Source organism: Nicotiana attenuata, unplaced genomic scaffold, assembly GCF_001879085.1.
Source record: "Nicotiana attenuata strain UT unplaced genomic scaffold, NIATTr2, whole genome shotgun sequence".
Taxonomy (NCBI): Eukaryota; Viridiplantae; Streptophyta; class Magnoliopsida; order Solanales; family Solanaceae; genus Nicotiana; species Nicotiana attenuata.
The window spans coordinates 662-28,290 of NW_017672203.1; the positions used below are offsets into that span (position 1 = coordinate 662).

The window sequence follows — 27,629 nt, forward strand, 5'->3', positions numbered from 1 at the left end:
TGTATCTACCGTCTTTTCTAAGATATATTATATTATAAAAGATTATATTTATTATTCTCCGCGCAACGCGCGGGTAGGAATACTAGTTGTGGTTAATAGGCCCTCACGCTAATATAAAACGATGTAATTGGAAGAATTAGAGAAAGAACAGCTAATTGATTAATTAAAAATTGACAGCTAAGAATTCCAAAGCAAGAAGAGCTGAATTATCAACTCGGCCTTTGAAATTTCTGTTATAGTAAAATAATAAATGTATTACTCCCTCCGTTTACTTTTACTTGTCACATTTCGCTTTTTGATCATCAATTTGATTAATTTTTGAAGCTAAATTATATTAGATTTTTTTTTAATATTTTAAAATTAAAATTTAGATATTCGAAAATTATACGAAAAGTACTATAATTTGTAATTTTTCGCATATCAATATGATGAAAAAATACATTTTAAATCGTTGGTCAAAATTTATATAGTTTGACTCTCGAAAAGCAAAGGATGACAAGTAAAACGGAACGGAGGAGTACGTAAGAACACATACAGAGTCTATGTTTGAGAAATTTCAACTTTACGAAATTGTTCAAGTTTAACGAGTGTTTGAGTTTTCAGTTGCTTATTAGGATTTGGGCTAACATTGATCAATTTTGCAAACATAAAGGATCATAATGTGCTAAGATGTATATATCAAGGACCAAAATAGTTTTATCCCTATACATTAAGGACCATTTTGATTACTTATATTTTATTCTTAAACATATTTCTACTTTTTGAAACACTTTTTCAGATTGCTTCTGCAATTGACGCTCACCTGAGCAGTCATCGCTTCTAACAGTCCGATCCAACGTTGGTGTCTCCCACATTGAACTGATTTTGCCGGAACTTCCATCTCCGCCGCCAATTTGAACTGCCCATTTTGCTAGAAATAGAATCAAAGCAACCCATTCTGACATGTTTCCTTTCTGCAATGCCCACTTCATCTTTACCTTCCAAAGTTCGCAGTGTTGGAGTTAAATCTGATAATACAAACAAGAAGCTTAATAATTTATGCTCAGTCCAAAAAATTCTCAGTTTCTCTTCTCAAGGCCATCTTAAACAAGCCTTCCATCACCTTAACATCCTAACTCGCAAAGGCATTCGCTTAGACAGTAAAACTCTAGCTTCTCTCATTCAACAGTGTGCCAATTCAAAGTCATATAGAGAAGGAAAATGGATCCATTTCCATCTCAAAACCACTGGGTGGAAACACCCCACTACTTTTCTTGCCAATCATTTGATTAACATGTATAGTAAATGCGGTCATCATATTGAAGCACGTAACGTGTTTGATAAAATGACTACGAGAAATTTGTATTCTTGGAATAATATGCTTTCTGGCTATGCTAAGTCAGGCATGGTAAAGGCTGCTAAAAGGCTGTTTGACCAAATGCCCGAGAAAGATGTTGTTTCTTGGAATACTATGGTGATTGCTTATGCTCAGGTTGGGTACTTCAACGAGGCTCTCAAGTTTTATAGAGAATTTAGGAGGTTAGGTATTGGGTTCAATGACTATAGCTTTGCTGGGGTTATTACTGCTTGTGTTAAGTCCAGGGATTTTTCTCTCACTGGGCAGGTTCATTCCCAAGTACTTGTCGCTGGGTTTTTGTCTAATGTAGTTCTTTGTAGTTCGATTGTTGATGCGTATGCAAAATGTGGAAATATGAGTGATGCTAGAAGGTTGTTTGATGCAATGAGAGTAAGAGATGTTCTTGCTTGGACCACCTTGGTTTCAGGCTATTCAAGGTGTGGAGATATGGTGTCGGCCAGGGAGCTGTTTGAAGCAATGCCTGAGAAGAATCCTGTTTCTTGGACGACTTTGATTGCTGGTTATTCCCACAGTGGCATGAGCCTTCAGTCCCTTGAGTTATTTGCAAAGATGGTGAAGCTTCAGGTCCAACCTGATCAGTTTACGTTTAGTAGTTGTCTATCTGCTTGTGCTGATATAGCATCACTTAAGCATGGTAAGCAAGTACATGCTTTCCTGGTGAATGCTGGTTTAAGACCTAATGCAATTGTTATGAGTTCTCTCATTGATATGTATTCAAAATGTGGAAATTTGGAAGTTGCAAAGAGGGTATTTGATACGATGGGCAACAAACATGATGCAGTATTATGGAACACCATGTTGTCTGCATTAGCACAACATGGTATGGGTGAAGAGGCAATTGAAATGTTCTTTAAGATGGTGAAGTTTGGAGTGAAACCAAACAGAATCACATTTATCGTCCTTCTCAATGCTTGTAGTCATTCAGGGCTAGTGCCGGAAGGTCTTTCCTTTTTTGAGATGATGACTTCTAATTATAATGTTCCTCCCGATGAAGAACATTATGCATGCATAATTGACCTCTTAGGTAGAGCAGGACGTTTTAGTGAAGTGCTAGCTCAGATAAAGAAGATGCCTTGTGAACCTGATGATCATATTTGGAATGCCTTACTTGGTGTTTGTAGGATTCATGGAAATGTAGAGTTGGGTAGAATGGCTGCCGAACTACTAATAGAGCTGGACCCACAGTCCCCTGCCGCATATTTGCTGTTGTCTAGTATTTATGGTGCACTTGGGATGTGGGAAAATGCAGAGAAAGTGAGACAGCTTATGAATGAGAGACATGTTAGGAAAGAGCAGGCTGTTAGTTGGTTAGAGATTGAGCAAAAACTGCGTCCCTCTTTTGGGTGCAGTCAGTCAAATACTTTAGAGAAAGATACACTCATGATTTTGCAACTTTTAGCTGATAAGACAGAAGATGATTCATTACATGATAGTGAAAGGTAAAATTCCTTTCCATTTTTCCCCTCTCTATCACTGAAACCTATGCAAAATAAATGTGTTTACTTGACACACCTTACGGTATTTATAGAGTTTATTTAAATTTTGGTGAACTTTAAAGCAGGCAATTGTTTACTTTGGCTTGTTAACCACTCGTACTTTTTATCTCGTGTGTGGAAATATTTGAAACATTATCTAGTTGCACTTGCATAATTTTGTTGAACGTCCTGTCTCTTTTGAGTCTCTGCCATAAGAATAAGATCAGAGATCCCTGGAACAGCCTGTCCTGTATTTTCAGTTAACCTGGATGCTTCATCGTTTCTTGTTTCGAGAGAATGCATGAACAACAGCTTTGGGCCATTGCTCCTCCACCACCCTCTAACTTTGCGAGCGAAATATCTTCCTTAGGTGTTCTCCCTAGGCCATCCACTGTACATCAAGGGCAATTTCTCAAATCAAAACCAGTCATCTTTGTTTCCTTTGTAGTTGTCATACTGGACTAAATGTTGACATCTCATGGTTGACTTTTGTAATAAAACCTTCAAACTTGAAGAAATTTAGTTTATGCTAAATCGTCAAACCATAAAAATGTGAGGCTCAAATATGTTTGAATCAGCCCACGCTCCGGATGCATTCAAGAATAGAAGTACCTTTTTGTGAGAATTGTCTGATTGCAAAGATGCCTTGATTGAATGATAAAATTGAGGTTTGGAAAATCTAAGTCGGAAGTGAATTCCAGATTATTGCCAATAATATAGTGCCTAATTGTTTGATTATCTCACATGCTCATCCCCTTCCAACCCTGATCGGACCGAACTCATACGAATATTTCTGCTCCTGCGTCTTCCTCTTCCTCCTGGGACAATTTGCCATCCATCTGCTTTTCTTAATTTTTCTTCTGGTAACATGGCTGGCAAGACATGCCAAAAGCATGCATCGAACCAGCTCTGATTTTAATCCAAATCTTGTCAATACAGTTTCATACATGGTGGGCTTGATGCTAGAGGTAGCAACGTTTGATGTGAACTACATGAGTCACCCTCTCAACCAGCACACACCAGAAAACAAGCCATTCTTATATGCCATTTTGGCTACCGCTGGGCTTCTTCACAATTATCACCTCTGATTTGTTGAGGAACTTAAATGATTGGTTGAAGTTAGTTCTTGTGCCAACGGCATTAAGGGCTAAACTGCTGGTATGGGCATTGCTGACATGTTTTGCCTGCTGTGCCTGGAAAAGATTTTTGAGGTGGGTTTTCCCTGGTAAGATGCCTGCCCAGAAGCAACTGAGACATCGTGTTGCAGCAAGTCTAGAAAAGAAGCGCCATTAGTTCTTAGTTGTCATGATTAAGAACATTATGGTTTTGAAACGCGGGGAATTAAGAGACGGCGGGTGGTCAGTAACTTCATTTTATTGACAATGTAGCTGAAGATAGCTGTGATTGCGGTATATTGTTGTACTGAAAGATCATAACTAGAATTTTGCTGGAATTTGTCATCCCCACTCATGAAGACCCTAAGGGAAGGAGCGTATATCGGAGCAGCTCGTTCTCTTTTCTGTCTATACACAAGAACTAGACAGAACAGTTGCTTTATTTGTGGCTGCTTCGAACTGAAAAGAAACAGCTGAAATTAGTTTTTCTTCTACTGTACTAATCTATTAGAATAGTTACAACACATTCTGTTAGTCAGATAATGGTTTCTTACTATTTTATCATTCTCTCGTGTATGCTTATGTTTACTTAAAAGAAAAGAAGAAAAGGAAACGAAATTCTAGCAGAAGCTTTTAGCATTCTCACTGAGGCGGCTTTCGCCGCTGCCTTCAGCATCCTTCGTGAAAAACTTTTGGTTAAATCATCATTTACAAGTTGATGCGGTAACGAGATACCGAGAAGATAGAAAAAAAATACCGGGTATAAGACGAGAAAAACAATTGTGTGAAAACGATAAATTTATGGGCAAATATAAAACTGCGCGATCAGCTAAAACTAATTGTATTCACTAGCCGAAAAGTGTATAAAATATGTATACTTTTTGTATATAATACATATACAAAAAATATATATTTTGTCAGACTACCATTTTTTGGAGTGATTAAAAATATATATTTCTCTAAATTTATTATATTATTAAGAGTATCACGATTTAGTCCAAATGTCAACATCATTCTTAGGTTAGAAAGAAACAAATTCAGTAAAATATGTCGTTAAACCTTATTGCAGATAAAAACTTTGGTATTTAAGTGGAGGAATAATAGATGGTGCTCCCATTATACACCGAATTTTGAACCATGCACCAATGGATCTTGAGGATTTATCGGTTATCACACAAATAACATGTCGTTCAAAAGCCACATACTACAATTTTATGAATCCCCAACATCCCCGAATTCCCCCAATATGACAAATTTCTTTTAGAAAATACAAAACAATGCCAGAAAGTACAGGAGAATTGTTAATTTCACTCCATATATATTTAAGAAACTCCAACAAATATATAAACTTCAACATTTTCCTTCACAGCGTATCTAACCGTTAACCATACATAAAGGTCACACTGCTTTCATCTCACTAGTAGTACTGCAGATCATACACTGGCTATCTTTAGCACCTAGAGAATGAAGCATCATCTGATGCCTTTACTGAATTTGCTTTTCAAAACTTCCGGTAATTGCTACGATCCTCAACATTTCCTACACAACCTACCCAGTCCTCAACCATACACACAAGTCACCGTTGTATTATCTCACTAGTAGTTTGGCAGATCATAAGCAGGTTATCTTCTGCACCAAGAGAAGGAACCATCATCATCTGGTGCCTTTACTGAATTTGCTTTTCAAAACTTCCTGTAATTGCTGGAATACAAAAGAAAATGCCCCTACAAAAACAAATAAAATATCAAGGATGGATAAGAGGGTATGTTGAGATAAGGCTAACAAATACTATGTTTTTCTTCTCAGAATTTTCTTTCTGTAGTTTCTATCGAAGTCCTACAGAGCTGGGCTTTTAGAAGAAGGAAGAGAAGACATAGGACATGTCCGGTGGCCTATAATGTGGGTCCAGTGGAAGTAGAGAAATTGAGCAAATCGAATCAGTACAATAAATCATAAAATGTGGATGAACTAATCCTTTTTCTTGAAAAGAAAATCACCATCAGTTAAGCAATGTCATGGATGCCTGAATTTCTTCAAGCGTCCGACCTTTCGTCTCTGGCACTATCTTTGCAACAAATGGAATCATCAACCTGGAAAAAATTGTGAACATGAAGAACACACCTAGTAAAATACAGAACAATCAGACCTTAAACAACCAAAAACACACACACACACACACACACACACATACACACACAATGGCGTTCGAGCACTTCTAGAGATGCATACCTGAAGGACTCCGTTCAAATAAGAAGTTAAAAGCATAGGTGACAATCCAAGAAGTAAACCAGTTGCATACAATTGCAAGACTTCCAGCTGATCCTTTTATGTTCATTGGAAATATCTGATATGGTAATGACTAGTCAGTAACTATTGTACTTGAAAAGGTATAAGTTGTGTAATGTGCATATGGAGGACGATTATATTGCTACTTATAGCTGACCTCTGAAATAATTGTCATAGCTGCACCACCCACGCCCATTGAGTAAAATATACTGAATACCTGTTAACAAATGGATTAGCAATACATGAATCGTTTCTTCTCTCGACGTGCTCTTGTATAGTTGTAATCAAGATTTACTGGACAGTTTGAGCTACAAATTGGTATATTAGAAGAAAATAAAGGTTTTCAGATACAATGACAAAATGTTTAGCAAATTAAAAGGATGAAAAATTGATTCAGTTACTGCGGAAAGGAGTGTGAAGCACAAACCAGTATGCCAGTTACCACCAATATTGCAGAAAGCTGCCTCATTTGATCATAATCCTGCTTGGAATAATGCGGGAAGTGTTAAAGTCTAGAATGTAAAATTTCTGTCAGTTTTCATTTTATAGAGGGTTAGAGGGGAGGGTGTGTTGAGTACCTTACACAAAAAGCCTACACCTATAAGAAAGTTTCCTAAGCATGTCCCAGCAGAAGCGACCTGAAACCATTTCATTTTACTTCTAGTTTTCTACAATTGATCACTAAAGTGAACACATTATAAGAGATAATAACTTCTAACCATCAGAACTGGCCGTCTTCCAGTAGCATCCAGTAAGAATATGCATGTAGCAGCAAAAGGAAGCTGAAAGAGAAGTATGAATAGATAATAGTTTGAGATAATTTTTTAGTAACAGTTCTGCATCACATTGTGATTTCAGGAGTCAAAACCTGGATAAGTCCCATTGTTGTAGTTGCAAAACTAACCGAGGAACCTATACAAAAGCAATAAACTTCCCGGAGAAGTATAATTCATATTTCAAACTGTCTATGAGGTGCTAACCAGCTTTTTCGAAAATTGAACTAGCAAAAGATGCAATGGCATCAGTTCCTCCAGACTGCAACAGAATCACTACTCCGAATCCAACCTAGTTAATTCAACAGAGCAAGTGGAAGCTCAATAAGTGATATAATGACAAATATAATATTATAAGATAAGTGTGTATCTATGTACTTATGTATTTATATTTATATTAAAGCTTACAATGAGTGAATGACCATATTTACGATTGAACATATCCAGATATCTTGATCCTGAGAGCTTCTGAAGGGACTCCACGTTGTCCTGTGAAGAAAGTACATTTCAATTACACAACATAACAGATGGAAGACGGTAATCAGTAAACATTAAGCTAACAGTAACACATTCAGAAGCTAGTCTCACCTTAATTTCAGCTGCTTCTGAAGAAATATCAACATTGTTCCCTCTCAGATACTTTAGAGATGCTTCTACTTCTTTGTCCAGGCCAATCGTGGCCTGCAAACAATTCAATCAGTGAATAAGGAAATTAATCCAACTATGCCAGAAACACAATACATAAAAAGAAAACCCACCCCCTTTCTTCCAACAAAAGGGGAAAACGGAAGGAATATGAAAAACTTCGCCTTTTTGGACAGGGAACACTCCACTATATATCTTTGTTTGAAGTTCATACTCCACTCACCAACCATCTCGGAGACTCTGGTATGAAAAATATGCCTAGTAACTGCACCAGACAGGGTATAATTCCTGAAAAAGGAACCGCAAAGTCAGTAAATCAGTTCTTCTACTCTGCACAATATGTAGTCTTATCTTCTCTGCAGCCCTTTCTCTCTTTGTTCCTGGCTGTGTATACATGATTATAGAGAAGTAACAATAAATATAGGTAGCACTCTACCTACTATAGCCAAGGGACGCCAAGTCAGGATATTCCCGATTAGAAACATCACTGAAATGCCAAAATATGCCATGAACTGCAAAAGCACAGCAGTTTTAAATATACAAGATTTTGAACAGTTTTAAGTCACAGAAAACAATGGTTTCTCATTTACCGTGATGGAAGCTGTGCATGCGCCTCGAATACTTTGTGGCGAGATTTCTGCAATGTATATAGGAGCCTGCACCATGATGGAAATCTGCTTTTAACATGTTTTACACAGGAAGAAAACTGAAAAATGCTTTGTAATTTAGCTATTTACCACATAAAGGAAAACTCCCGCTCCAATTCCCTATAAAAATCTTCCAACATCAAGCCACCAGGTACTCTTGTAATAAAAGAACACATCAGTGAGTTGAACGCATAAACGAACCCCCTACTCCATCAATTAAACTGGCATGTTAGTTGAGAGAGTTCTCCCCATGTTAGTTGAAATTTTCGTTCTACTTTAGCAGTCTTTTTGCCCTCCTATTGAATTGAAAATCTTCTTTTTACTTAGTCATCCATATCTTGCTATCAGAAGAGCAGTACTGAATAATCGAGAAAGTTGAAAAAGAATCGAAATACTCTATCTACTGAAGTTAAATTAGACTCCGGCTTCCTATATCAACTTTTGCTAGACCACAATCAATTAAATGTATTTTATGAGATAACACTACCATTGCCAGGGTTTCCTCGTATGGTGGTTTAATTTTATTAGTATGAAAGATCTTAAGATGTATAAGACCAATAGAAATTATTAACAATCAATAGATAAAGATCAGCATGACCATTGGATTACATACCGTTGCAAAGATTATGGAAAGCCATCCCAGGATGAAACAGAGATCCATGATCCACATTGTCTACATTAAAGCATAAAATTAGACAGGAAGTTCTCTAATATGTTCAGAAAGTAAATGGGGTGTGAGAGACAAGCATTAAAAGAGAAACATACTAGTCTTCGCCCAACCATATCCGCAATAGTGCCACTCACTAAGGCACCTATAGTTCCACCAAGTGTCAGAATCGCTCCAAATGCTGAATACTGCAGAAGAAGACCAAACCAAAAAAAGAAAACAATAGCACGAATTTAGAAGCAGAAATATACAAATGTAGTGTTTGTTCAAAAAGAAGAGATGTATATTCAGTATACAAATAAAAGTCTTAAGATGATTGCAAACTTAGCATAGCCAAGTTTTGTTGTACTAAATTGTAATCTGCCATACATCTCAAGCTAAGTCAGAATTTCCTCGTAGATTGATATCTTATTTGACTAATTAGCCATGTGAAAAATTATCTCATGATAGAGTCTTTGTAGCACAGTTCCCTCCCTAAGCATATGAGCTAAACTGACAAACTCTTCAACTTCTACCAAAAAAGGTAGAATGGGAAACACAATATGTTTGACTCTACCACCGGAAGTGCTTGGATGAAACTCTAAAAATGCCAAAGCCTAAGGTATGATATTGCAACACACACACACACACAAAATTTCCAACTCTACAGAAGTGAAATAAAGTTTTTAAGGAAAAGGCTACACTTACATCTGCAATGGACAATCCCAGGTCAGCCATGATACCTGACTGGGCAGAAGAAGAGTAGCCAATCTACAATACAAACATCACAGTTAAGACAAATTCATCAAACACCTTAAGTTCTCGGCTTCAGTTATAGATCATCACTTAATGTGTCTCTAATTTAAGTAATTGCCGTTTCTGCTTGTTGTGATAGTATTAAAGCATAAGACTTAAAGATTCTAAGTCTGGAACCATATAATCATAGGCAGAGACAAAACATGTACATATATAAAGAGGAGCAAATTTTATTTTGCCACTCCAATTCTATATAACTGTAGTAATTGGAATCTCCATGCTTATATTATTGTTTACTGCAAATCCACATCTCCTACGTCATACGATTATGAATTAACTTATATATGCTGACAGTGCGAACAATTTTTACATTGTGAGTGTATTTTATTGTCCCAATCAAGCTATTATTTTTGTCACTGCACCTGTAGAGGTTCATTATTATACTTACAGCAAATCCATAAGCCAAGGAACCACACATAACAACACAAGTACTTAGAACAACCGTTGTTGAGCAGAATTTGTTTCCTTTCGTAGGTAACAGTTGTTCTTCCATGCTCAGATCTTGCTATGCTAGCTGCTTTTCTAATCAGGAAAAGAAATTGCTACCCAAGTACAGGTTGACATAAAGTTGAGGAAGTGAAAAATAGAAATTGAAATGTTCATTTTGTCCCCCACTTTAAGATATTTTTTCATTCAAAAGTCCACCTCAGGTTCATGAAATAAAGACTTCAAGAATCTTGGCAAATGAATAACAACAGCTCCTTTAGCAAGATAATATATGCCTTTTTCACTATGTTGATAGGTTACCATAATTGACGCTCACAATACTTGAAGTGACTGTGTCAACATCAGCCAAAAATGGAGGAAGAGATTAACAAACAAAAGGGAAGGGGGGGGGGGGGGGAGGAGGGGGGAACAGAGGAAACCTCAAAAATCCAAAAACTCAAGCAAATACAGCTTTCATTCATAAAATACAAAAAAGGACAGGAATTTGGAGCAATAACATTTATGGGCTATAATTAGTTACTAACAAGTAAAACCTGCTGCTCTTCACAACCCAAAACCTTGAAAACAATTATTCCCTCATTTCCAATTTACCTGAACCTATTTAATTGAACATGGAGTTTAAAAAATAAAAGAACTTTTGAAATTACTTCAATTCTTGAACATTTCATAACATTTATATGGCTATACAACTGTTAAAACTTGTGTCCTTAAATATGCAGCAAAGCATGCATGATCATTAATTTGAGGACGGTAGCTACAATTAGAGAAATAGAGAAGAGATAAGGACAAAGGTAAAGGAAACATGATATTTCAGCAAAATATAAGCTAGGAATTACAAGCACCTAGTTCAGCTCTTCGCCTTGGATTCACCAAAAAGAAAGAAAGGTATATGTGCGGTTATGATGATCCAACAGTTTATTTATGTTGGATTTCATGAGTTCATTGAAGATGATATGCTAAGAATATTTAAGCTTAAAATCATCATCACAATCTTTCTCCTCTTACTCTCCAAACCCACCCGGTATATACAATACTAATGCTTGTGGGCCGGGGCCCAGACTGGGGCCGGCCCGGGACCGCGGGCCAAACGGGCCGATCTCTAGCGGTCCCAAAAGCTCACAGTGGGCCGGTCTCTACCAAAAAGCCCGCAAGCCCGGGACCGGGCCTGGGCGGTTCAACCGGGCCAAACGGGCCCAACGGTCATAATTTTAAAAAAAAAAAATTAAAAAAAGGGCCAAAAATTTAAAATGTAGTCGTTGGCCTGCAATTTTAGCCGTTTGGCACTTTCAAAAATAGCCATTTGGCCCCCAACTTTGTTTTAACCCCAAACTTTTTATAATTATACTTTTTCCCTATTCTCAACTATAAATACCCCCTCATTCTTTCATTTTTACTCACAAATTCATCAATCTCTCTCTAATTTTCTTCTATAATTGCTTACTTTATTATTGCAATTTCGTGAAAAATTGTGAAGTTGGTGAATTGAAGTATTCAAGTCTTCAACGATATTCAATTTTCAAGAAGTTGTTCGTCAATTCGGTAAACTCGTTCCAACTCTTAAGTTTTAATATTATAGTTTTGTTTGTTTTAGTTTGTATAATTATAATTAAGATGGCCTTTTCTTTGAAAAAAATATTTGGTGGTAAGGGAAAATCTAAAATTGGTGAATCTAGTCGCCAGGCTACTACCCCTCCCCCGGCTCCCCGATCCGGACCTGTTACCCGTCCTCCTCCACCTATTATTCTCGATAGCGATAACCCTTGTTTTCAATTTAGCGATAGTCAATTTTGCCATGATGTTGCACCAGGTCAAGCTAGATATCTTCAAATGAAAGCGCAGCTATAGGGGAGAAGTGTAGGTACTGAGGTTAACCCTAGTACCGGGTCAAATCTAGTTCAACCAGGAATTAACATTGTGACCGGTGGCATTTTATATTACGATCCAAATAAAGATCGTGAAAAATTAGCAAAAATGGTTATTGTTATGTGCTTACCCTATAGTTTTCCTTCTAACCCTCACTTTGTGTATTATATTAGAAAAGTTTTTAATCCTACTTATAAAGGATGGCCTCGCGCAAGAGCGATATTTATAAATATAAACATGAATATGAACAATATTTGCGCTATTTATTTACTCATATAGATTGTCGCATTGCTATTACTACTGATATTAGTAGAAGCGGTAATGAATGTGATTATCTAACTGTTACCACTCATTGGATTGATGAAGAATGAAAAATGCAAAAACGTATTATTGCATATAGAATAATTAATTCACGTCACACAGGTAACTTTATTGCTAACACAGTTGCAGATATTTGTAGATATTTTTGCATTAAAGATAAAATAATGTCAATTTCTATGGATAATGCTTCTAGTAACACTAATGCTATAGGCTTACTTACAACTACACTAAATCCTGCATTTAGTAATTATTTTCATGTTAGATGTATTTGTCATATTATATTTACCATTTAATCGTCGGTGATGGTATGAAAATTTTAAATTTAGAAATTGAAAAGGTTAAAATGGCTCTTAATTGGCTTTTTTATTCAAACCGTAGAAGTAGACTTAGAGAATATTTTAAAAAATGTGATGAATTTGGCTTAGAGAAAGAAAGGTTCCTAAAGCTTGTCCGACTAGAGGGAATTATATGTACGAAAGTTTAGTTGTTGCATATAAATATAGAAACCCAATAAATGCAACGTTTAATGCTCGTGTTGGTGGTGAGGATGATGATGAAATCCTTACAAATCAAGATTAGAATAATGTTAAAATTCTTATAGATTTTTTAGAACAATTTCATCAAGCTACAAATGAATTGTCTGGGCAATATTATCCTACTATTTCAAGCTGTTTAGTTTATATTGCAGCACTATGTGATTTGTTTGTTGAATTTTCAGGGGGTGGGGTAATTTATCAACTTGCTATAAATGCAATGAAAGAAAAGTTTAAAAAATATTTTTTCCCTATCCCCCCTATTGATGGTGTTGCTACCATGTTAAATCCTACTATGAAATTAGGAGATCCTCACTTTTGGTATTCAAATATTTATAAAGCTTTAGATCTTTCGTATGAGGAATTTGCTACACTTGCAGATGCAAAAGCCTCAATTAAAATAAATGCTCAAACAATTTATAATGCTTATCAACTTGCCTTAGATCATGCTAGACCAAATGTTCCAACTCCTACTTCGTCTAGTTCGCAATCATCTAAAAGAACTGCAGGCCTAAAAACACTTAGTTCTTGGACGGAGTTTAGGGGTTCTCAAGGTGATAATATTGATGATACTTCACATCTAAATGAGCTTCAAGTTTATTTGTCGCAGGGCCTTGAAAAAGAGAATCCAGATGGCACCTTTGATCTTTTGGAATGGTGGAAGGCCAGAGAAAAACATTTTCCGGCTCTTTCAAGGATGGCTCGGGATATTTTATGTGTTCAAGCTTCAACAGTGGCATCAGAGAGCGCTTTCAGTCAAGCGAGACTTCAAATAGGTGATCATAGAGCGTCTATGAGGGAGAGCTTGGAAAAATCAGTACTCTTCAGAGATTGGATCCGTTCGGAAAGAAGAAATTTTGGACTTGCTGAATCACAACCGGAGATAGACGAAGCTTATGAAGAAATGCTAGCGGAACTTGCGGAGGATGCTGCTTCGCCCGAAGCGGTGATGAATAAGCTTATTTTCCACCACCACCAACGGAAATTCCTCCGAACCTTGAAGGATTTATGAAATTTGTTAGAGATAATATGTAGACTAATATGTAACTTGTATTTGGCACATCTTCATTAGTTTTTTTTCTTTTAATGGTGGTATTAGCACCTTGTTGTGCTCATTCCATTGGGGGAGGAAACTAAGAAAGATATTGCCTTTTTTTAATGTCGTAATAATAAAAAATTATAAGGCATTCCCTTCAATATCTCTTTGCAATTTTTTTGTGTTTAAATTTGTCTCTTTAGAAGATTTAAGTTACAATTCTATAATATATTTACAAGAAATTATATAAGGTTAATATAATATATATATATATATATATATATATATATATATAATATATATATATATATATATATAATATATATATATATATTATTTACAAGAAAATGTCTTAGATAAAAAATTTCAAAAAAAAAAATAGCCCGGACCATATAGGCCCGTGGGCCCGGCCCATTTAGCCCGGGACCATGTGGCCTTAGGACCACAGCGGGCCGGTTCCATCACTTGGGACCGTTTGGCCCGGGACCGCCTGAGCCCAGCCCGCCAAAGCCCAGGCCCGTTAGGCCCATTTAGGCTCGGGCCCGGCCCAGAATACAGCATTATATAATACTTCCTCCGATTCATAATAACCCCTTAATAAAATACTAACTTCTAGAAAAGAAAAGATATTTTAACTAAATTACCCTTAATTAAAATTAGCATATTGTTAACTTGACATATTGGGATTTGTAAACAAGGATAAAGTATGAAAAAACAAAGTTGTAAAAGGTCACTTATTTTATACCAAAATAAAAAGGCAAAAAAGTCACTTATTATAGTCCGGAGCTAGTAGTACATCTTTTGACTCTTCCGCTATATGCAATTTGACTTTAGCCCCTTACAACTTGTTTGGATGGTTGTTACATATTATATTGTACCGTACTGTTATTTTAAATACATTGTTTGTTTTTATTGTAACTTAAATTTTATTGTATCGTATCGTTAAATATGTTACGTAACAACAAAAAATATCACTTTATGGAATGACCGATTTGGTGCGGTCACGTTGTTCCCTTATTTTTTTTTTCTCGTGTTGCTTTTTCATATTATTAAATAATCCTATTTTATCCTTTACTTTACCTTTTTATATAATAATTCTACTTTATACCTTACTTTTTCTTTATAATATTACAAGTTTATTCTTCATATTATTGATACATGACATCATGAAACAATGAAAAATAATACAATTTATACAAGCATTTGTATACATCAAACCGATACTATATAATACAATATGATACATTATGAAACGATACATAACAACTATCCAAACAAACAAGCTATTATTTAAGATCCGTAGGTTGGCTAGTGTTGACTTTTGGTTAGTTTCTTCTTTGTTAATTGATTGAATACTAGAGTATATTTTTAGGATAGGGTAAATAGACAGTATTTCTGCATCTTCCCTTTATCCATGGTAATAGGAATAACAGTTTTACCTTTTCCAATATTTTAGCCATCTAAAATGGGAACAAAAATTTAAGAGAAAATATTTTTAAATGTTGTATAACTTAATATGTTTGCTTAACTACTTTCAAATTTTATGTTTTGCACTAAATATGGTGTACCGTTTACAATGATCTAGCTATATATATATATATATATATATATATATATATATATATATATATATATATATATATATATATATATATATATATATATATATATATATATGGGAATAGGAAAAGTGATGTAATGCTTGGATTCCTATTTATATATTCTTTAATTTTTTTTGGCCCTTTTCTCTTAGTTTTCCCTTAAAAAAATGGCAGAAAAATAAAAATACCCTACTTACATCTCCCTTAAAGGTGATTCATTAATTTCTTTCCTCATTATTTTGGCCACACCAAGAGGTTGTAACATATGAGTTACAATATGTTTTTAACTTAGAAACCCCATTGTCACTCTATGTATAACCTTTTATGTGAAAATGGTTAGTGACAATTCACCCTTAGATGATAGACAGAGGTGGAATTAGGTGAGTTGACGTGGTGGTCATGGGCAGCAGAGAAGGCGGAGAAGAGAATAAGATGGCGACTTGATTTATTTTACCGGGTATGCCTATCTGGTTATTTCTTTGGACACAAGCAGTTCGTCATTTTGTCATTGTTTTCTTCCCCTAAGGCATGCATTCCATATTGTAGTGTTAATACAATATTTGTTCTGAAATCACAATTAACACGATTTTATCCCACTTCTCCAGCTGTTGTATCATTTCTTTCTCCTCTGCAAATAGCCTTGAAGGTGTACTATGATCCTTCATTCTTCCTTGTACCTCTAACAACCCTTCTCTGATACTGTTTACTTTTTGCTTCACATTAATGAACTCTTTGCTATTGAGCTGTTTCAGGCCTGTCTTGACACTTTCCGAATTCTGCCATATATCTTCCATTGTCCCTGCTTTCCTCTTCCAGTTATTTTCCACCAACTGCTCAAAATCTGGATGATCAGCCATACAATTATAAAACTTGAAAGGTCTTCTCTTATTATCACTCTTCATATCTATTTCAATGCCCAGGGGTGAATGGTCTGAGAAGAGAGGGTTCATGATATATACTTGCCCAGGTGGCATGTTGAGCATCCATTTGTCATTAACCAGTGCTTTATCAGTTCTGCTGAATACATGGCTATTGGTCCATGTATATGATCTGCCTACTGTAGGTAATTCATTCAAGCTGCAATCTTCAACTACTTCTCTAAAGTCCTTTGTTTTATTATCCTGCACCTCCCTGCCTTGTATTCTATCATCAGCTCCTAGGATTGAGTTAAAGTCTCCCATTAGTAACCATGATTCCTTGATTTGCTTTTCTATGGATCTTATTGTGTCCCATAGTGCTTTCCTATCATTAATACTATGCAATCCATATACTGCAGAAAACTGAAACTCAGTTTTGCTAGTACTGCTCTTTACAACCCCATGAATCATTTGTGCATGACTGCTAGTCATTGTGAACTGCAATCTATTTGAATTCCAAATCACCCATATTCTCCCTTTTCATGTGCTTGAAACATTATGGCACCATTTCCATCAAGGTAATGTTTTTGTAATTATCTTCTCAGCCTTTGGTTCACTAACTCTATGTTCATAAATTGCTATAATCTCAACTTTATTTATCTTCACAAACTCCTTTAGCTCCTTGTGCTTGAACACTTTCTTAAACCCTCTAACATTCCAAGTTACTAACATTAAGTAACTATGTTGTTTTTAGTAACCAACCCTGCCTCCACTCCTCTACTTGTGCTGCATTCTTCATTCCTTTTCCTAGTATGATCCTGGCTTGTCTCTCTTAAGCTGTTAAATCCATTAACTACCTGTAATTGTTGTTCAGGTACCAATGCTTTTTGCCCTTTTGCTGCTGACTTGCTTTTCACTTGTTGCCATTGTTCTTCACTTGCTTCTGTTTTGTCACTTCCTACTTCCTGCTTATTCACTATTGCTTTCCCTTCTTGCTGGTTTAGGTTTTGGCCTCCTGCTCCTGTATTAACTGGTTTCCATTCTGTCAACATGAATCATTTTTAATCATTTTTTGACAATATATAATACAAGTAAAGGGATATGTAATTTTGTTAAAAACATACACGCAATCGGTGTTTATATCAAATAATAAATAAAACATGTCTTTTCTATACACATTTACCACTTAACTATAGCTAAATAATGTGTATCGACTCTTCAGGTTTTTTAACTGCTAAAGTTAAATTAGCTTGTTTGATATAAATAACTGAACAATTATGAAAGTATTAAAATTTAACTCAATATAAAAGAAAAAGAGATAAATATGTATATACATATATTAAAATACTACTAAATGTACACCAATCGTCAAGTGATATGAAAAATAAATGATAATAGTAATAATAAATACACTAAAATTTGAAACTAAACTATATATTTGGATTTAAAAACTATTTTTTAATTCGTATATCAGAAAAAGACAATTAGTTTTTCTGTTACCGTTCGAAACGCGGATAAATTCACTAGTTGATATATAATTGTCGCATAAACTTTAAGGTTTTATGTTCCAGTTTACATTAATTACTCAAAACTAGTTTAGAAATACTTCCTCCTAACATTTAAGTTTTGTTTGGTAAAATGATAAGATAATGTACGAGATACTAAAGTTTGAATTTTGTTTTTCTCGAAACCATTTTTTTTTAAAATTTCTTTAAATCTTCAAAAATTAAGTTTGCAGAACTCAGATTTTGCAAAATTTCTGACAAACATGCACCCCTAGATTTAATTTAATTACATTTATTAAAGTAGAACGTAGGAGAATGGATGTTGACTTTTTTGGAGGAAAAAAAAGAGAATGGATGTTGATTGAAAGAGAAATATATGAGAATTATCTATCTATAATTAAAAGGAGAGGAAAAATTCCTCTCCTTAAGCCAAGTGTCATCATCTCACCATGCCAATTGGCACTTTAAGACATTACTCCAACTAATTAGGAACTAAAAGTTATTTGTGATAAAAATGGCCTACAAAAAACGTTAGAAATTTCACAACCTTTTCTTTTTTAAGAATTAAATGGTTTTACATACTATTTAATCCACATCCATAATATTAATTAAAACCCTTTTAACTTCCACTTGCCTGCCTACAAAATACGTTAAAAATTTTACAACATTTTTTTTTTAAGAATTAAATGGCTTTACACACTATTTAATCCACATCCACAATATTAATTAAAAACCTTTTAACTTCCACTTCCCCTAAATTATCTCTGAGAGTGTCCTCAACTATCTCAACCACGATTGAAACTAACGACTCAAGCCCACTACTCGGTAACTACTGCACAAACTGCAAACTTATATTTCATGCCAGTAACTTACACGGTACTTCAATTCTAGATCAAATTTGTCTCCCTACTACTATCAAGAATTAAAGAAAACCTACGGCGATGCAAATAATGGCTACTCACAGTGATTTCATCAAGGATATAACTATTTCAAAAATGCAATGGAAGTTGAAAGTTCGGATTGTTCGTTTGTGGGAAGTACCAGATCGTTATAATTCAGACATTGCATTCTCGATTGAATTGGTTCTACAAGATGAAAATGTCTTCAAAATTTGTTATTTTCTTACTAATTTGTTTTGCTCTTTCTTTCGTAAGTTGCAAATTTCAATTTGTTACTTTGTGTTTTTGAGTTGTTAATTCGTTCAACTCTACAAGATAAAAGTACTATTAAGTTTTAATTTTAAAATAGTTCCCTCTGTTTATGAGATTAACTAATTCATTCAAATCCTTCATTAGCTTTGAGTTCATTGTTGTTCTTCTGGTTCTCCTTTAAAAGGGGTCGTGGGGAAAAGCCCAGCCCTACATGCATTAAGCGACGACGGCTCAAACGAAGCTACTCTACTATTGAATCGTAAAAATTTGGAGTTTTTGCTATGTTTTTTTGGGGACGTATCTCTTTATTTTCTCCTTTTCTCTTTAAGAGGCACTTCACACATTCATCCAAACTTTCTTTTTGGATGTGATTAAGTTGCAAGATTTGTACGAGTAATCTGAATTTTTAGGCAATACAGTAAATAGTGTAATTCGTCAAACCTTATATTGGACTTTTTTATTTAATTCGTCAGACTTATATTAGAGGTTCAAATACATTCTTCTTTACATGTATCTCAAATAAAAAACTGTCATCTCTTGCCTTAACTGTTCATCTGCATATTTAAGATTCATATGGTGAACTTTAGTCCTTGCCTCAACTGCGGATGCAGCCTACAGGATTCAGGTAATGAGTCTCAATCTCTATTTTTAAAGTATAATAGGTTTTCTGCAAAATATGTGCAGTTATAAAGTTTAAGTTCAGGTTCTGTCCCTACCGTAGCTAATACGATAAAAAAGGCAAAAAACACATTGAACAACAATATCTCTAAATATGTATTTATAAAAAGATAGTGGAATATCCTTTATTGAAAAGGTAATACATGTATTTTTATCTTTTGTATATGCATTTTGTAATTTTTAACTGTCCATACACTTACTGTTTTTTCTGTACCAGCATAACCTGATACATGCTACAATCAGAAAGAATCAAGTAAATAGGTACAAGAATTTGTTGAGTGAAGTTTCAACCTATGTTAATCAGAATTTCAAAGTTACTAAGACTTCTGGTGAATATAGACCACTGACAAGTACTTTTAAAATTACTTTCTTACTCACAAATTCGCTTCAGAAACTATACGAAGAAATTGTTAATATTTCTATACAAACATGATTAGTTCACTACTGAACAATAATATCATGTTATTAGTTTCATATATTACTACCAATCTTTGCTGCTACATTTGTTTATTTCCAATGTAATCATGAAATAGCTCCTTTTTTTCAGTTCATATTATAGATGTGGTTGGTTTTCTATGTGCCATTGGTGACATGGAGAGTTTTGGAAATAAGTGAAAAAAATGGGACATCTACTTTTGTTTGTCATCTTCCTATAAAAATTGATTAATTCTTACCTTAATTATGTTTAAGCACATATCTTTATATTACATTTTGGATGAATCATATGGATTTTAACCAACTAGATTATGTTTCTTCTTTTTCCCCAGGCAGCTCTGCAAAATCAAAATAACTTTGTGGCAAGAATTTGAAGTAAAGTTTGAACCTTATCTATACTATGGCCCTTACATTGTGATACAATTTTCAAACTTTATGAAGATGGATTTCACTTGACATTATTCTGTCGGTAATAAGTTCAAAATGTCGCGTATGTTATATTATAGCAATTAGTCCAATCTGTTAGTTGTTTCTTTTTTTTATTAATACTTTCCCTTCTTCCATACAATATAAATCCCTTTTGGTCATTGGCTATCAATACATGAAAAATAAATTCATAATCTTGGCAGTCAAAGCTGAATCATATGTAGTTTTTGTCTAAGGAATATGGCAGCTGATGTTAGAAAGAAAAGAAGTGCTACTTGGTAATTTATATACTCTATGCATGCTGCACCTCACACTAAATTTCACCTTTTAATTATAAAAGTCCATAAAGTAAGCATCTTCATGATTCATCTTAGCAGTAAATAACCAAGTTAACCATGTGTTAAATCAGTAAATTAAGAAAAAAACACTAAAATGTTCACAACAATATGGCTTTTCATTCCCTGACTGCTAATCCTACATCTATCGTTCTTAATTTTTCTTTCCTTTTGTTCTTCTGCCTACCACCCTTTCATAGAGTTTGGAAAGCTCAAGTTTAGGCCCCAACGTGTCATCGTGCTCCTATTACAATTTGCTTCCCATGGACCATTCTTGCAAGTCGCATCGCCCATGCCGATGGAGCAGTACCTAAGGCAAGGCTAGAGCCAGAAATCAAGTTGTCTTTGCCTGTTGCTCGATTAAACTAACCTCATCTCTCTTCCTATCAACACCACATTAGCACTTTAGTTGCCACTTCTTTGCGGCATACATGTTGACATCTCTACCTGTTCAGGTATTTAATAATAAAAGTCTATATTACGAAAAACTATCCCTTCTTTAAATTAAGTTCAGTACTAATACGTCCCATTTTATATTGTCATTTTCTGAAGGACTACCTCCTAGGACAACAACAACTCAAGTTTCCTTTAGATATAAAAAAGAATTCAATTGTTCCTGGTAAGAAATTCTTTTACTATCGTATTAATGGTTTTATTATGTAATAAATAACATGCACAAATCAATATCTCATTGTTACTTCTCATAAATTTGTATAATTTGTGATATATATCTTCATCAAGATATTCTTTTTAACACATTTTTGAATTTCTGTCCTTATGTTTTTACAATTTTGCGCGTCTTAACTTAAGAATATTATTCTGTCAAGGCTTTCATTCTCCACTTCCATGAGAACATACCATTGAAGTTTGAGAATCTGCAATTTGAAAGACTAACTTTCCAGTAAGTTTGAAGAATTTTATGCTAGAAAACTATGTTTGATTAAGTTATGTACTAACTACTAAGTGAACAACCTATAATTCTTGACAGAAAGGAAGGACAAAATACTACATGAATAAAGAGCAAATAAGACTATAGTGAAATAAGTCATGCTTCAATAAGTTCTATTTGGAACAAGATTATGTAGATTGCAACTTGATTGAAAGGTTAAAGAAGATGTTTTAAGGCAACATCCTCTACATCTTAAGAATCTGTCAATTTCTTATATTTAATTCTTTCTTATTTCTTGTGTTTTGACATGTAGCCTGGATATGAGCGTCTCTGCATGTAATATCAAGCAAAAACTCATACTCCAGTATTTATGAGTGTGTACATTTTCATGTCCCCAAACACCTTAGTAAAGTTGTTGTAATAGAGTGGGTACATTGTGGATTTCAAGGTTGTGCAAGTAGGAGTAATTGTTTTCCCCTAACTGTATGTTATGAAGTCTGATTTTTCTATCTTGAAATACTATGGCTTTGTCGTTTTTCTGAATTTTCAAGGCAATTGAAACCTTTGTTTTGCAGTCTACCTGGTATACGTGACTTCAGGAAATAACTGTATGTTTTTTATAGTGTTTTCTTGCTACTTTATTATGTTCAAAAAATAATAGCATTTGCATGCTTTTTGTATCTACCGTCTTTTCTAAGATATATTATATTATAAAAGATTATATTTATTATTCTCCGCGCAACGCGCGGGTAGGAATACTAGTTGTGGTTAATAGGCCCTCACGCTAATATAAAACGATGTAATTGGAAGAATTAGAGAAAGAACAGCTAATTGATTAATTAAAAATTGACAGCTAAGAATTCCAAAGCAAGAAGAGCTGAATTATCAACTCGGCCTTTGAAATTTCTGTTATAGTAAAATAATAAATGTATTACTCCCTCCGTTTACTTTTACTTGTCACATTTCGCTTTTTGATCATCAATTTGATTAATTTTTGAAGCTAAATTATATTAGATTTTTTTTTAATATTTTAAAATTAAAATTTAGATATTCGAAAATTATACGAAAAGTACTATAATTTGTAATTTTTCGCATATCAATATGATGAAAAAATACATTTTAAATCGTTGGTCAAAATTTATATAGTTTGACTCTCGAAAAGCAAAGGATGACAAGTAAAACGGAACGGAGGAGTACGTAAGAACACATACAGAGTCTATGTTTGAGAAATTTCAACTTTACGAAATTGTTCAAGTTTAACGAGTGTTTGAGTTTTCAGTTGCTTATTAGGATTTGGGCTAACATTGATCAATTTTGCAAACATAAAGGATCATAATGTGCTAAGATGTATATATCAAGGACCAAAATAGTTTTATCCCTATACATTAAGGACCATTTTGATTACTTATATTTTATTCTTAAACATATTTCTACTTTTTGAAACACTTTTTCAGATTGCTTCTGCAATTGACGCTCACCTGAGCAGTCATCGCTTCTAACAGTCCGATCCAACGTTGGTGTCTCCCACATTGAACTGATTTTGCCGGAACTTCCATCTCCGCCGCCAATTTGAACTGCCCATTTTGCTAGAAATAGAATCAAAGCAACCCATTCTGACATGTTTCCTTTCTGCAATGCCCACTTCATCTTTACCTTCCAAAGTTCGCAGTGTTGGAGTTAAATCTGATAATACAAACAAGAAGCTTAATAATTTATGCTCAGTCCAAAAAATTCTCAGTTTCTCTTCTCAAGGCCATCTTAAACAAGCCTTCCATCACCTTAACATCCTAACTCGCAAAGGCATTCGCTTAGACAGTAAAACTCTAGCTTCTCTCATTCAACAGTGTGCCAATTCAAAGTCATATAGAGAAGGAAAATGGATCCATTTCCATCTCAAAACCACTGGGTGGAAACACCCCACTACTTTTCTTGCCAATCATTTGATTAACATGTATAGTAAATGCGGTCATCATATTGAAGCACGTAACGTGTTTGATAAAATGACTACGAGAAATTTGTATTCTTGGAATAATATGCTTTCTGGCTATGCTAAGTCAGGCATGGTAAAGGCTGCTAAAAGGCTGTTTGACCAAATGCCCGAGAAAGATGTTGTTTCTTGGAATACTATGGTGATTGCTTATGCTCAGGTTGGGTACTTCAACGAGGCTCTCAAGTTTTATAGAGAATTTAGGAGGTTAGGTATTGGGTTCAATGACTATAGCTTTGCTGGGGTTATTACTGCTTGTGTTAAGTCCAGGGATTTTTCTCTCACTGGGCAGGTTCATTCCCAAGTACTTGTCGCTGGGTTTTTGTCTAATGTAGTTCTTTGTAGTTCGATTGTTGATGCGTATGCAAAATGTGGAAATATGAGTGATGCTAGAAGGTTGTTTGATGCAATGAGAGTAAGAGATGTTCTTGCTTGGACCACCTTGGTTTCAGGCTATTCAAGGTGTGGAGATATGGTGTCGGCCAGGGAGCTGTTTGAAGCAATGCCTGAGAAGAATCCTGTTTCTTGGACGACTTTGATTGCTGGTTATTCCCACAGTGGCATGAGCCTTCAGTCCCTTGAGTTATTTGCAAAGATGGTGAAGCTTCAGGTCCAACCTGATCAGTTTACGTTTAGTAGTTGTCTATCTGCTTGTGCTGATATAGCATCACTTAAGCATGGTAAGCAAGTACATGCTTTCCTGGTGAATGCTGGTTTAAGACCTAATGCAATTGTTATGAGTTCTCTCATTGATATGTATTCAAAATGTGGAAATTTGGAAGTTGCAAAGAGGGTATTTGATACGATGGGCAACAAACATGATGCAGTATTATGGAACACCATGTTGTCTGCATTAGCACAACATGGTATGGGTGAAGAGGCAATTGAAATGTTCTTTAAGATGGTGAAGTTTGGAGTGAAACCAAACAGAATCACATTTATCGTCCTTCTCAATGCTTGTAGTCATTCAGGGCTAGTGCCGGAAGGTCTTTCCTTTTTTGAGATGATGACTTCTAATTATAATGTTCCTCCCGATGAAGAACATTATGCATGCATAATTGACCTCTTAGGTAGAGCAGGACGTTTTAGTGAAGTGCTAGCTCAGATAAAGAAGATGCCTTGTGAACCTGATGATCATATTTGGAATGCCTTACTTGGTGTTTGTAGGATTCATGGAAATGTAGAGTTGGGTAGAATGGCTGCCGAACTACTAATAGAGCTGGACCCACAGTCCCCTGCCGCATATTTGCTGTTGTCTAGTATTTATGGTGCACTTGGGATGTGGGAAAATGCAGAGAAAGTGAGACAGCTTATGAATGAGAGACATGTTAGGAAAGAGCAGGCTGTTAGTTGGTTAGAGATTGAGCAAAAACTGCGTCCCTCTTTTGGGTGCAGTCAGTCAAATACTTTAGAGAAAGATACACTCATGATTTTGCAACTTTTAGCTGATAAGACAGAAGATGATTCATTACATGATAGTGAAAGGTAAAATTCCTTTCCATTTTTCCCCTCTCTATCACTGAAACCTATGCAAAATAAATGTGTTTACTTGACACACCTTACGGTATTTATAGAGTTTATTTAAATTTTGGTGAACTTTAAAGCAGGCAATTGTTTACTTTGGCTTGTTAACCACTCGTACTTTTTATCTCGTGTGTGGAAATATTTGAAACATTATCTAGTTGCACTTGCATAATTTTGTTGAACGTCCTGTCTCTTTTGAGTCTCTGCCATAAGAATAAGATCAGAGATCCCTGGAACAGCCTGTCCTGTATTTTCAGTTAACCTGGATGCTTCATCGTTTCTTGTTTCGAGAGAATGCATGAACAACAGCTTTGGGCCATTGCTCCTCCACCACCCTCTAACTTTGCGAGCGAAATATCTTCCTTAGGTGTTCTCCCTAGGCCATCCACTGTACATCAAGGGCAATTTCTCAAATCAAAACCAGTCATCTTTGTTTCCTTTGTAGTTGTCATACTGGACTAAATGTTGACATCTCATGGTTGACTTTTGTAATAAAACCTTCAAACTTGAAGAAATTTAGTTTATGCTAAATCGTCAAACCATAAAAATGTGAGGCTCAAATATGTTTGAATCAGCCCACGCTCCGGATGCATTCAAGAATAGAAGTACCTTTTTGTGAGAATTGTCTGATTGCAAAGATGCCTTGATTGAATGATAAAATTGAGGTTTGGAAAATCTAAGTCGGAAGTGAATTCCAGATTATTGCCAATAATATAGTGCCTAATTGTTTGATTATCTCACATGCTCATCCCCTTCCAACCCTGATCGGACCGAACTCATACGAATATTTCTGCTCCTGCGTCTTCCTCTTCCTCCTGGGACAATTTGCCATCCATCTGCTTTTCTTAATTTTTCTTCTGGTAACATGGCTGGCAAGACATGCCAAAAGCATGCATCGAACCAGCTCTGATTTTAATCCAAATCTTGTCAATACAGTTTCATACATGGTGGGCTTGATGCTAGAGGTAGCAACGTTTGATGTGAACTACATGAGTCACCCTCTCAACCAGCACACACCAGAAAACAAGCCATTCTTATATGCCATTTTGGCTACCGCTGGGCTTCTTCACAATTATCACCTCTGATTTGTTGAGGAACTTAAATGATTGGTTGAAGTTAGTTCTTGTGCCAACGGCATTAAGGGCTAAACTGCTGGTATGGGCATTGCTGACATGTTTTGCCTGCTGTGCCTGGAAAAGATTTTTGAGGTGGGTTTTCCCTGGTAAGATGCCTGCCCAGAAGCAACTGAGACATCGTGTTGCAGCAAGTCTAGAAAAGAAGCGCCATTAGTTCTTAGTTGTCATGATTAAGAACATTATGGTTTTGAAACGCGGGGAATTAAGAGACGGCGGGTGGTCAGTAACTTCATTTTATTGACAATGTAGCTGAAGATAGCTGTGATTGCGGTATATTGTTGTACTGAAAGATCATAACTAGAATTTTGCTGGAATTTGTCATCCCCACTCATGAAGACCCTAAGGGAAGGAGCGTATATCGGAGCAGCTCGTTCTCTTTTCTGTCTATACACAAGAACTAGACAGAACAGTTGCTTTATTTGTGGCTGCTTCGAACTGAAAAGAAACAGCTGAAATTAGTTTTTCTTCTACTGTACTAATCTATTAGAATAGTTACAACACATTCTGTTAGTCAGATAATGGTTTCTTACTATTTTATCATTCTCTCGTGTATGCTTATGTTTACTTAAAAGAAAAGAAGAAAAGGAAACGAAATTCTAGCAGAAGCTTTTAGCATTCTCACTGAGGCGGCTTTCGCCGCTGCCTTCAGCATCCTTCGTGAAAAACTTTTGGTTAAATCATCATTTACAAGTTGATGCGGTAACGAGATACCGAGAAGATAGAAAAAAAATACCGGGTATAAGACGAGAAAAACAATTGTGTGAAAACGATAAATTTATGGGCAAATATAAAACTGCGCGATCAGCTAAAACTAATTGTATTCACTAGCCGAAAAGTGTATAAAATATGTATACTTTTTGTATATAATACATATACAAAAAATATATATTTTGTCAGACTACCATTTTTTGGAGTGATTAAAAATATATATTTCTCTAAATTTATTATATTATTAAGAGTATCACGATTTAGTCCAAATGTCAACATCATTCTTAGGTTAGAAAGAAACAAATTCAGTAAAATATGTCGTTAAACCTTATTGCAGATAAAAACTTTGGTATTTAAGTGGAGGAATAATAGATGGTGCTCCCATTATACACCGAATTTTGAACCATGCACCAATGGATCTTGAGGATTTATCGGTT

The 27,629-nt window shown here is 35.1% G+C and overlaps 2 protein-coding genes and 1 pseudogene across 2 annotated transcripts; 2 read left to right on the forward strand and 1 right to left on the reverse strand.

Moving 5' to 3' along the window:
- Positions 1-774: 774 nt before the first annotated feature.
- Positions 775-4,511, forward strand: LOC109212292 (pentatricopeptide repeat-containing protein At2g21090-like). The gene is made up of 2 exons (XM_019375925.1): positions 775-2,796; positions 3,772-4,511. The coding sequence occupies exons 1-2, from the start codon at positions 959-961 to the stop codon at positions 3,812-3,814; spliced, it is 1,881 nt and encodes a 626-aa protein (XP_019231470.1). The 5' UTR covers positions 775-958; the 3' UTR covers positions 3,815-4,511.
- Positions 4,512-5,195: 684 nt separating this feature from the next.
- Positions 5,196-10,579, reverse strand: LOC109212295 (annotated as a pseudogene).
- Positions 10,580-23,287: 12,708 nt separating this feature from the next.
- LOC109212293 (pentatricopeptide repeat-containing protein At2g21090-like) lies at positions 23,288-27,024 on the forward strand. The gene is made up of 2 exons (XM_019375926.1): positions 23,288-25,309; positions 26,285-27,024. The coding sequence occupies exons 1-2, from the start codon at positions 23,472-23,474 to the stop codon at positions 26,325-26,327; spliced, it is 1,881 nt and encodes a 626-aa protein (XP_019231471.1). The 5' UTR covers positions 23,288-23,471; the 3' UTR covers positions 26,328-27,024.
- The last annotated feature ends 605 nt before the right edge of the window (positions 27,025-27,629 follow it).